Source organism: Palaemon carinicauda, chromosome 16 (genome assembly GCF_036898095.1).
Source record: "Palaemon carinicauda isolate YSFRI2023 chromosome 16, ASM3689809v2, whole genome shotgun sequence".
NCBI classification, from domain to species: Eukaryota; Metazoa; Arthropoda; class Malacostraca; order Decapoda; family Palaemonidae; genus Palaemon; species Palaemon carinicauda.
Window position 1 is genome coordinate 30,055,483 of NC_090740.1, and position 13,298 is coordinate 30,068,780.

General features: G+C 34.6%; 1 protein-coding gene across 6 annotated transcripts; it reads right to left on the reverse strand.

Moving 5' to 3' along the window:
- Positions 1 to 1,811: 1,811 nt before the first annotated feature.
- LOC137655015 (uncharacterized) lies at positions 1,812 to 12,645 on the reverse strand. Of its 6 annotated transcripts, none has more exons than XM_068388917.1 (3): positions 12,622 to 12,645; positions 11,233 to 11,692; positions 1,812 to 2,035 (listed from the first exon to the last, which is right to left on the reverse strand). In XM_068388917.1, the coding sequence occupies exons 1-3, from the start codon at positions 12,622 to 12,624 to the stop codon at positions 1,866 to 1,868; spliced, it is 633 nt and encodes a 210-aa protein (XP_068245018.1). In that variant the 5' UTR covers positions 12,625 to 12,645; the 3' UTR covers positions 1,812 to 1,865. The 6 variants fall into 6 exon arrangements, with proteins under 6 accessions (XP_068245018.1, XP_068245015.1, XP_068245019.1 ...); XM_068388918.1 differs by lacking the exon at positions 1,812 to 2,035 and adding an exon at positions 10,940 to 11,142; XM_068388915.1 differs by lacking the exon at positions 1,812 to 2,035 and adding an exon at positions 10,940 to 11,190.
- Positions 12,646 to 13,298: the final 653 nt, after the last annotated feature.

Below are 13,298 nucleotides of genomic sequence, written 5' to 3' on the forward strand. Positions count from 1 at the left end.
TATAAACATATATATACATTTATATATATATGTATATATATACATATATATATATATATATATATATATATATATAAATCATAAAAATATGTTAAATAAAGTTAATCTAATATACCACAAAGCCTTTGAAGTTTATAGAACCAATATTGACCAAAAAATTATCATAAAGAAATTCTAACTTGAGTTTATGGCAAGGGAAGGTACTTTGTTTTTTTCATATACTATGACAATCTTCCTTTTTTATAACAAAATTTGCCACCTTTTTTTCTTATTTTTTTCAAAACACAAAAAACTTTATCATATATATATATATATATATATATATATATATATATATATATATATATATATATATATATATATATATATATATATATGTATATATATATATATATATATAATATATATATATATATAATATATATATATATATATATATATATATATGTGTGTGTGTGTGTGTGTGTGTGTGTGTATGTGTTTGTGTGTGTGTAAATATATATGTGTGTGTGTCTTTGATTTGTAACTAGCTTATATTTTGAGGCTTTAGTAAGGTTTCTAAGTTCCTGATGCATAAGTTGATATTGAAAGGACAATCTGATTAAATACTTTTCTTTTTATAGGAAGTGGCATTTTACTTTTCATAATCTGATTTTGTTTATAAAAAGCGCTCCATCATATGCTTATCCTTCTCTTAATTTTAGACTAATGTCCGGGTGAAAATCTTACTGTCTGTCGTAAGTACGTATATTCAATAACAATCTGTAGAGGTTCGTCCATAACTCTTATTTGTTGTCTTTGTAGTTGTTAAATATTATCTTAGTTTTACTCATATTGATTTTCAGTCCTACATTTCTCCTTTCTCTATTCAAATCTTCTATCATCTTTTTTCAATTCCGCTCATGATTCACTAAGTATAACTATGTCATCTTCAAATCTTAAATTGTTAAGGTATTCCCCATTAATGTTAATTCCTACATTTTTCTAATCTAAATTTAAAAAAAAAAAAAAAAAATTCTAGGCATGCTGTGAATAATCTATGATAGATGGGGCTCCCTGACTAACTCAATATCATTATGAGGTTTTTGGATTGTTGCACTACCTTCAAGTGTTGTAACATAAGAAACTATTTATTTCTTGACTGTGAATGGCTTTCATTACTGCTGAAGTTTTGACAGAATCAAAAGCGATGTCGTGGACTATAAATTGCATACATAGCGGTTTATCAAGCACTCAATTTTCTCATTGGAAGGTTAATTATAACGATACAGAGATTTGCTGAATACCCACTTCTAAAGCCTGTTTAATCTCTGGGTTGATTAAAATCTAGCTTTCTTTCTATTCAGCCTGATACGATCTTTGTAGATATGTTTTGTATTATTTTGAGTAAACTAATTAGGCGGTAATTTTCAGTTCTTTTGTGTGTCCATTTTTGTGAGATAGTTTACTGATAAAGACATTTTGTATAAGGTTCAGCGAGTTTTTACTGCTATGAAATCAACTCACTCTATTATCAAATCAATTTCTAAGCCATCTGCTCCTGCTGCTTTGCCTCTTTTCATTCATTTTAATGCTTTATATACTTCTCCTACTGTTACTTTTGGCACTGACTAAGGATTTCACTATTTATAAGTGGCAAAGTTATGTATTATATCACTTTCGTATGGCATTTTATCAAAATCTTCTGCAATTTTTATTTTTATTATTTTTTCATGTAAAATGTTTCCATGATTTACTTTAAAAAAAGGGAGGCCATTAGAAGTTTATCTTCTATATTACTAAAACAACGTAAAAAAAAAAAAAGACCAGTAGACAGATTGTTATTTTTTATTATGATGAAGAAATTTCCAGTTATAAATAAATACTTAGATTTTCTTGAATCTACTTGCCATATGGCCTGCTGTGTACGGTGTGCCCTCCAATGAAGGATCCTCCATGACCTCCGAGGCTGGAGCCTCCATGGATAACAGGCCCCCTGAGAGAGAACCTCCATGGCCTCCAATGATAGAACCTCCGTGGCCTCCAACGATAGAACCTCCATGGCCTCCACCGAGAGAACCTCCATGAACGATAGAACCTCCATGAGCGATAGAACCTCCATGGCCTCCACCGAGAGAACCTCCATGAACGATAGAACCTCCATGGCCTCCAAGAATAGAGCCTCCATGGCCCCCATAGCCTCCTCCGATAGAACCTCCTGGCGATATAGAAGAATGTATTAATCCTCCAATACCTGGCACGATTGCTGCGCCATATCCTACGCCTCCTCCGATGCCTCCACCATGTCCAAATCCTCCTCCAATGGCTCCACCATGTCCAAATCCTCCTCCAATGGCTCCACCATGTCCAAATCCTCCTCCAATGCCTCCACCATGGACAATCCCTCCTCCAATACCTCCACCATGGACAATGCCTCCTCCAATACCTCCATGACCTCCGTGACTTCCATACCCGCCATCAGCGAAGGCGCAGGTAGCAAGAAGGGAAATCCCGAGTACAATCTTGAAAGTTGCCTGCAATAGAATTCCAGTGAGTTATTTTTTTCTTTTCGCATTTTGTTTCATTTCTAACTTTATCTCTAGATTCATAAATACTACAATATTAATTTATCTTATGGGAAACTGAATAGACAGCTGCTTAACTTCTGATCAAGTTTAATATTCACCAAGGTTTAAAATTATGTCAACTATTATAGATCTGAAGAAAAAAATTTAACAGTAAACACAAAGTTCTCCATATTGAGTGATAAGGGATCAAGAAAGGAAACAATAAATCTCCTTTTGTTCCGATTCTTTGACATTTTGTATGATATCTAATTTAGGCTACGTTGTTTTGTATGGCACCTAATTTAGGCTACGTTCTTTTGCATAATATCTAAGTTACGCAAGGTTATTTTACATGATATCCATCTTAATCTACGTTAACAAGAAACACACTACACCCGAAATTCATACAGCGAATGAAGCCTGAACCTGTCTGTTATTCTGGCAATTCCTGAGGTGAACCTTCAAAAGCTCAGCTTAGGGGTTTCCATAAAAACAACAAAGACAAATGGAAAATAATTTGGCTATCTAACTATCCGCAGTTTTTCACCTTTTATATATATATATATATATATATATATATATATATATATATATATATATATATATAATATATATATATATATATCTATATATATATATATATATATATATTATATATATATATATATATATATATATATATATATATATATATATATATATATATATTGATGTACATATTACTTTTGCCAAATCTAACGCAGCCAGCCTGAGAAACTGGAGTAAGTCTTACCATTTCGAAGTGAGCCGTTGCAATGCCCCTTCCCACCTCGAACGTCGCCTTTTATACGCCCGATAGAAGACCTTCCATTCATTGGCACTACAAATTATCATTTCTTTTTTCATTGTTCTTTTTTTTTCTTGACCCCGACGTCAAGACATCATATTGACGACCATTTTCTTATTCACGACCTGTTCTATTTTCTATATCTCTCAGCATATATATTTCTCTCTCAGACTTTCCATCCAAAGGTCAAGGCGATCCTGAATTCTGAATCTTCATACTATGAATCATTGGCTGTTGAATAACCTCAGGATTTATAGTTAGTCAAACAGTAATTGATTTTCATTAGTGAATTAGTTCTAGAGAGAATAAAAGGGAAAGGATATCTTGTATTGGATGAAATTTAACGATACTTAAATGTGAAAATAAAAACGCGGAAGATGCTTTTGCTTTTATATTAATAGCTCGCAAATACCAGTGTGGTGACCTTCCAGCTGATCCGGATGAAATCATTTTCCCTCTTTCTTTCTTTCACTGAACATGCTACACCCTTCTCCGACGTCTGTGATTCTGAACTCGTTTTCAGAAGTGCTTCTAAAGCTGCATTTCAACAAGAATTAAAATCAAATACAATTTTCATATTTTTTTCACCGACTTTCAATTGGAGTATTTTACTTTTACTCTCTCTCTCTCTCTCTCTCTCTCTCTCTCTCTCTCTCTCTCTCTCTCTCTCTCTCTCTCTCTCTCTCTCTCTCTCTCTCTCTCTCTCTCTTTTTTTTTTAAGTTGCATGTAAAGATACACGTATAAAACTTACATAAGGACCACAAAAGTAGGCGACAATGCATAGAGTCTTCTGTACTTGTGAGAAAAAAAACGGATGATCATGTACAATCTGATAAAAATCGGGTAATCAAAGTATTAGGTCAAGGGTTCTGTAATACAAAAGAGATTCAATGGAATTAGTTAGTTACTTGGGTCGCAAATGACAATTCATGAATGACTTTCTTTTATAGTTTATATATGACATATCTGTTTTGATGTTGTTACTGTTTTCAAAATATCTTATTGTTAATTTCTTCTCATATCGTTTATTTATTTCCTTATTTCCTTTCCTCAATGGGCTATTTTTCCCTGTTGGAGCCCTTGGGCTTATAGCATCTTGCTTTTCCAACTACGACTGTAGCTTAGCTAAAATTAGTAATAATAATAATAATAATAATAATAATAATAATAATAATAATGTGATTCTACCTCCTTTTGGAGAAATTACTTCTTGAATATACGTTTGTATTGAAAATTTTGGAACATGTAGGAAAAGGTCTTTAAATAAACAAAATGAATATTATAATTCACAAAATTTTAACGCCTTGAATTTGATACATTTTTACCAACCTCAAGTGTAATTCCAGAAGCACGAGCTAATACCACTTGCTCTAATCGTTTCCAGAGGCCGTGTAATATTATTTTTTTTAAAGAACTCCTAAAATAACTGATGGATTTCCATGATATCAAAGCAGGGGGCGCTTCATACAATGGCCTAATTTTGGGAAATACTGTGCATTGCCAATTACGTTTCATTAACTTTTTTACTTAGGAAAATGAGGCTAAAGCCAGTCTTAGCCACCCACACATTCGCTTAAGTGATGACGTCCCTCAGTGACGTTGTTATAACGTTTCTTCCCCTGTACCTCCCATCCCCCGAATTGTTAAACGCCTGTTTAACTCCATAGATAATTGTCATATGACCTACCCCAAGCAATACGAAATTCTTTGTCAGTAAAAGTTCAGCATACCTGGTAATGTGATTCGTGACTTTAGACTTTACCTAAACACAAGACCAACGTTTTATATCTTACCCACTCACTTACATTGAAGATCAAGAATGAGACTTATGACAGGAGACGAAAGAAGCCATGCTAACCCTACACTTCGCACTAAAAGCGAGTGTTGGTAAAGCAATAGAAATATAGTTTTCTTTAGGTTAAGCCGTAGGACCCATTCTTCCATACAACACAGGTTACTCGATACATCAATTGCCAGGAAGAAAATGACAGAGAGCATTGTTTGATATAATTTATCATATCAATTTCACCAGAGAGAGTAGCTTGAATTCCTTAGAAGGTAGACTTCTAAAAGATGTTTCATTTAAGGGCATTGACATCGGCCATTTGATAAATTTTGAAATCATATATACATATATATATATATATATATATATATATATATATATATATATATATATATATATATGTGTGTGTGTGTGTGTGTGTGTGTGTGTGTTCATACATACATAAGATTTATCATATTTCAACCTATAGTTTTATATGTTTATTTACGTTATAAGTAGCAGTACCTATTTTTGTTACTTAAAAGGTATGTGACAAATATCATTGCGACTTTGTCACTGGAATTATACCAGACTTCAATTAATGAACCAATCAACCTTACTTTGAGAAATCCATTGACATTGTCTACATGCCAAGCTGATATACTCGTATCAAAGTATTCATTAGCTTTGCTTTTCCAAAATAAAGTTATCATCAATTGCTGGAAACCATAGATTTATGAGGGATAAAAAAAAAACAAGAAATGGACACTTATACATTTTACTTATCATCACTCTCACGGAAAAAATTGTTTTCTATTTCTACTAATGTTTTTATTTTATTTTATTTTATTTTTTAGTCGGAAATCTAAGATTTGTAGGAGTCCGAGTAGAATATCTCTCAGTGCGATTCCACACCCCTGTTTTAAACCTCTTCTATTATGTTCGATAATTTGTGTTAACCATCTAATCATTATCTACCACCATACAACATTTTATTGTTCTTCCGGCTCATTTTATATGTGCAGTACATAGTCTTTCCTAACAGGGATTTACTCGGTAGTCTAATAACAATGGGAATGAAGGAAAGAAGGCAAGAAGGAAGTGGGGGGGGGGTGAGTACTAGGATAGCCATAGGTGTAAACACCGAAGGAGGGTTGGGGGAACCTCTGCGTCACAGTTACGTGATTAAGTAACACTTCTTCGAAACGCTCTGAAGGAAGGGAAGAAGTTCCTCTTTTTTCTAAGAGTAAACGGGTTAATTAAGCACATCTGTCAATTCATTGTACCACCAAAAATTAGGCCAATGTTTGAAACATTCATTGCTGTAGTTTCATGGAAACTCATAAGCCGGTTTGTTAGATATTTGGGAAAATCACTATTACACGGCCTCTGGAAACGATACCCCTTCTTTTCTGCGTTATAAGCATAGTAAACTTTTGTACCTCGCTGAAGCTAGAGTGCTCCTGCTCCTCCAATACTGATGAGGTACACAATATCAGAATTTTTCTTTTTAATTATTCGTTGAGAATTGTCAAACTTATGTAGAGTCATTACAATAAGAATAAAACTCGCTTAAATAGACAAACACCCGTATGTTTACATATATTCTCTGGAAATTATTAAAATTATTTAGTCATTAAAATAGGAATAAAACACGCTTAAATAGACATATATTTGTCTACATATATATTCTTTCCCACCGTTATTCCTAACAGCGCATTAAATGGTCGGTTGCCAGATACTCCCTCTCCAGTGCCTTCTTTGTCCGGCATCCTCTTCCACCAAACCTCTCCTCTCCATATCATCCTTCATCCTATCTCGCCATCTAACTCTCTGTCTCCCTCTCAGTCTTCCCCGTAACAGGTTCCTCCCAAGCCCTCCTCACCCCCCCCCCCCACCACCACCACCACCATTCCTCCTCAACGCGTGCAAAACGTCATCTCACTCGTGACAATCTTAACCCATTCTTTTCATTTCTTTGTTCTCCAATCTTTCAAGTTGCAATATTTCCATAAACCACTTCAGCATTCTCAACTCTCTTCTCTCACTCTGGTAGTGTCTTTGAATCCCGAAATGTTTCCTATTGTTGGTGTTTTTTTTAAAGCAAACTTGAAATTAAGATAGGGATATCAATCAGGAAGGGCTTTCTCAAGTTTACATTTCTCTCTCTCTCTCTCTCTCTCTCTCTCTCTCTCTCTCTCTCTCTCTCTCTCTCTCTCTCTCTCTCTCTCATGGATACACTTGCACTTTCACGTGTCAGCTTTTGTAGGCTTTTTCCGTTTATATAAACACACACACACGCGCGCGCACACATACACACACACACACACACACACACATATATATATATATATATATATATATATATATATATATATATATATATATATATATATGAATATATATATATATATATATATATATATATATATATTTATATATATATATATATATATATATATATATATATATATATATATATATATATATATATATTTAAACAAACAAATATAACTATAGCGGTCCATATTCAGAATTTCGAGGGATATAATAATTTTCTCTATCAAACTGGATTATCCTGTAAAAAATCACTCACAGGCCCATTTCCTTGATTTGACCGAATGCAAATAAACGGATTTCCTGACTGGTGCCACATCTCCACAAATCATAGGCTTGGCTTCTTTCACCAACTTTGCTCCACCTCCTCTCTCTCTCTCTCTCTCTCTCTCTCTCTCTCTCTCTCTCTCTCTCTCTCTCTCTGTATATAGTGTAAACAGTGAATTTCCAAAACTGTATCAAAAATGATTCTAACTTTTGTTACCACTACTGAGACAAAATTCAAGGTGTTCTTTCTGTATAAAGGTTTCCCGCATCCTAAACTTGACATATGAGGACCCCACACGCTCATATGGCAGACGCTGTCGCTATTCAATGCATACTCAGTGTGACACACTCCAGGATGCGCCCCATTGATCTACCTCAAACTACCTATATGGCCAACTTCATAGACTAGGTAAGACAATAAACCACAATATGAACACGTACTTCTTGAAAGAAAAGGCATATATATATATATATATATATATATATATATATATATATATATATATATATATATACATATATATACTATATATATATATATATATATATATATATATATATATATAGAGAGAGAGAGAGAGAGAGAGAGAGAGAGAGAGAGGAGAGAGAGAGAGAGAGAGAGAGAAAATAATTTCTTAAATGCTCCAATTTATAGAGAAACCGAGAGGGTGAGAAACAGACAGAAGAAAGTTGGAAACAGAGTGAGGGGGAGAGGTTAAAGAGCAGGTCGGGAGCCATCCAAAAGAGCTAGGTCCAAAAGAGCTAGTACAATTGAGCTAGTGCGACAAAATGTCTAGTTCCATAATAGCTAGTACCAAAATCGCTAATGTGACAAAATAGCTAGTTATACATTTGAGCTGCTTCAAAAAGAGCTGTTAACCAAAATAGCTTGTTTCGAGAAAATGTAGTGTTGCTAAAACAGTGCGTGTGTGTGTGTGTGTGTTTACGATGAGTACTGAGGTAGAAAGTAAAAAATATATTTTCTTCTGTCTCATCATATTTATTATTTACAGCGGAACAGATTTTAATCAATATTTATATCAAACTTCATTACATAAAACTTTATCACATATCAATAAAATCTTTAGTAGATATATCATTATTTTTGTGCTTGCTGATTTAATCAAATTTTTCAGTCTATCGTTAATTTCCTTAGTCTTTCTTTTCACAGGTAATGGCTGCCCACTGATATACGCAATTAGATTGCTTCTCTGAAGTGCTTCTTTTTTAATTCCTTGAAAAAAGCGACATACAGTTGGATGAGCAATGTCATACATTCTAGGAATTACTTTGAAAGTGCCATCACAAATCCATATTTTTGAATTAGCAAGTTGATCGAGCATATGCTAACTTGCAAATATGATTATTCGCTTTGAATCGCTTGTCACATCACTCAGTAAGAAGGTATCTGTATTTCCGTTCATAGTAAAAGTTTTAAATTCTTCTGAAATTATCAATTCGTTAATTGATAAAGGTTCAGGAAAACGGCCTTCAACCTTACGTCTACGTTGAATACGTTTTTGGAGCGCTCTTTTTTTAGGGACATTGGCCATTGCTTCGTCATCCAGCTCTTGTACTACAGCAGCAATAGCTCTTCGTGGTGGTGCACTACAATTTGAAGCTTGCTCATTCATTTTCCCTAAAGCAATTCTAACACTTTGCCTCGCGGGATCTGGGGCATGATTATATTCTTGTTCAATTTTTACTTCACACTTTTCTTGGTAGTTCGGCGCAGTTTTCAATGTTCCTCTACTATCCTTCATTACACATATCCAGTTCTGGCTGGTTTTGTTCATTGTATTTTTTCGGTACAAATATCCATCGTAGCTGAGTAAATCTTATTCTTTCTGGGACTTTATAACTTCCATGATGAAGGGTGGAATACTACTAACTTTTTTCTCCATAGATAAGAAAAAGATTAAAAGAAAAAATGAAGTAGAAATAACACTCCATTTTCTTGAAACTAGTTATTTTGGCTAACAGCTTATTGTACCAGCTCAAATATATAACTAGCTATTTTGTCACATTAGCGATTTTGGTACTAGGTATTATGGAACTAGCCATTTTGTCGCACTAGCTCAATTGTACTAGCTCTTTTGGGCCTAGCTCTTTTGGACCTAGCTATAATGTCGCATACTCAGCAGGTCAGTGATTTATTGAGACGTGGAAGCAGTGTGGGAATCCGTAAAAAATTAGGTGCCCTCCCCTATAGTCCAATTCTCGTTGCATTGAGTATAGCCCATCCTGCATCTTGATATCGTAGGACGATAACTTACGACTCAAACTGTTCTGTCTAGAAATAGATGGGCAGCCCAACTTAATCGTACACTGACTACAATATAATAGTTTTCAGATAACATTTTCATATTTAGGACAAGGCATTTAACTAGACTTTATTTATTTATTGCAAGCTCTGGGCTCGAATTCCGGCCATTTAAAGGTATGATTGTGTTCTGGGATCAAGTTTGATCCTGGAGTGTTACCTATAAGTTGGTATATTTACTAATGGGCACTTTTGTCTTCTTAGGTCAAGAAAAATGTCCTGTGACTAACAATTTTACCCATTAACTCAATTGGGAGTAAGTGGGTCTTTTCTTAGAATTATTATTGATTTTTTAAGTAAAAGAATGGAAAGAGTAGTCGTGGATAGGCACCATAGTGAGTACAGAAATGTAACATCTGGTGTTCCTCAGGTATATTTTCTAGGCTATTACCTTTCATACTATATACACATATTTATATTCGGCCTTGAAAACTAGCTCGTTGCATATGCAGATGATGCTACTCTCTTTGCTTCCATTCTATCGCCTGAATTTGATTCTGGAATTGCTGAATTCCTTAATAGACATCTAGCTAAAATAGTTTCATTGTGCAAATTATGGGGCACAAAGTTTAACCATAACAAAACTCAAAGTATGATTATAAGTAGGTCAAGGACCCTGGCTCTTCAACATCCAGATATCTGCAATGAAAATGTTTCTTTGACACTATACGACCCCTTTAGAATTATGTATAAGGAATCTCTCTCTCTCTCTCTCTCTCTCTCTCTCTCTCTCTCTCTCTCTCTCTCTCTCTCTCTCTCTGATCATTGTTTATACATAATAATTGTTTGCTTAATTTCCTCTCAAAACATTACACTAACATAACACAAAACTCTATCCTCTATTATTAAAAGAACGAAAAAGAAAAACTTTGTTTAGTAAATTGTTAATCCTTTATTCTGGTGAAGAAATTTTCAGTTATAAATAAATACTCAGATTCTCTTGAATCTACTTGCCATATGGCCTGCTGTGTACGGTGTGCCCTCCAATGAAGGATCCTCCATGACCTCCGAAGCTGGAGCCTCCATGGATAACAGGGCCCCCTGAAAGAGAACCTCCATGGCTTGTTACGATAGAACCTCCATGGCCTCCACCGAGAGAACCTCCATGGCTTGTTACGATAGAACCTCCATGGCCTCCACCGAGAGAACCTCCATGAACGATAGAACCTCCATGGCCTCCACCGAGAGAACCTCCATGAACGATAGAACCTCCATGGCCTCCACCGAGAGAACCTCCATGAACGATAGAACCTCCATGGCCTCCAATGATAGAGCCTCCATGGCCCCCATAACCTCCTCCGATAGAACCTCCTGGAGATACAGAAGAATGTATTAATCCTCCAATACCTGGCACGATTGCTGCGCCATGTCCTACGCCTCCTCCGATGACTCCACCATGTCCAAATCCTCCTCCAATGGCCCCACCATGTCCAAATCCTCCTCCAATGCCTCCACCATGTCCAATCCCTCCTCCAATGCCTCCACCATGGACAATCCCTCCTCCAATACCTCCACCATGGACAATGCCTCCTCCAATGCCTCCATGACCTCCGTGACTTCCATAACCGCCATCAGCGAAGGCACAGGTAGCAAGAAGGGAAATCCCGAGTACAATCTTGAAAGTTGCCTGCAATAGAATTCCAGTTAGATATTTCTTTGTTTTGTACTTTTTCTTTCATTTCTTACTTTATCTCTTTATTCATATAATAGCTAAAAAGTAATAGATTTTATGGGAAATCTCAGGATGAAGTGAAATATTTACCAAGGATTTAGATTATGTCAATTATTAGAGAGCTAAGTAAACGTTTAGGTGAACCCAAAGTTCACTATACCATGAAAAGAAACAATGATACACTTATTATTCTGATTCATGATGTTTTGTATGTTATCCATATTCATTTAAGTTGACAAGGAGCACACTTAAACTAAAAGTTAAGAAACAATGAAGTCATCACATACTTCTGGTAATTCTAGAGGTGAAACTTCAAACACCTTATCATTGGGTTTCGATAAAAAAAATGAAAACAAGGAAACTAATTTGACTATCCAGCCATTCACAGTTCTTTTTCTCCAGATACATACTGTATATATATATATATATATATATATATATATATATATATATATATATATATATATATATATATATATATATGATAAATTTTGCACAGTTAGACGTGTTTTTGCATATTCAATTAAGTCATATATTTTCATACATTAATGCCTGGATTGTCTTACGGGATCAGAGTCCCAAGACGAAACCACTCAAAGACAATAGCATCTGACCGGCCGGGAATCAAACCCTGGTCCACGATACTTGTATGACAGTGACACATACATGTATATATATATATATATATATATATATATATATATATATATATATATATATATATATATATATACATATATATATATATATATATATATATATATATATATATATATATATGTGTGTGTGTGTGTGTGTGTGTGTTTGTATATATGAGAGTGTGTGTACATATGTGTTTTGCTAAACCTAACGCAGCCAGTCCGAGAAACTGGAGCAGGTCTTACCATTTTGATGAGAGCCGTTGCAATGCCCCTTCCCGCCTTGGACGTCGCCTTATATACGCTCGAAAGAAGACCTTCCATTCATTGGCACTGCAAATTTTCATTTCTTTTTTTTCATGTTCTTTTTTTTCTTCTTGACCCCGACGTCAAGGCATCATATCGAAGACCATTTCATATTCACGACCTTTTTTTCCAACATCTCTCAGCATATATTTACGAATGTTCTCTTTTCTCTCTCAGACTTTCCCTCCAAAGGTCAAGGCGATCCTGAATTCTGAATCTTCATTCTACGAATCATTGGCTGTTGAATAACCTCAGGATTTGTAATTAGTCAAACAGTTATTAATCTTCAATAGTAATTTAGCTCTAGAGAGAATGAAAGGGAGAGGATAACTTGTATTGAATAAAATTTAATATCTAAATGAGAAAATGAAAACGCGGAAGATGCTTTTGTTTTTATATTAATAACTCGCAAATACCTGTTTGGTGACCTTCGTTTTTCCTCTTTCTTTCTTTCACTCAACATGCTACACCCTTCTCCAATATCTGACACTCTGATCTCGTTTTCAGGAGTGCTTCTAAAGCTGTATTTCAACAAGAATTAAAATTAAATATAATTTTCATATTTTTTTCTGTGACTTTCGAACGAGATTTTTTTTATCCCCCGTCTCTCTCTCTCT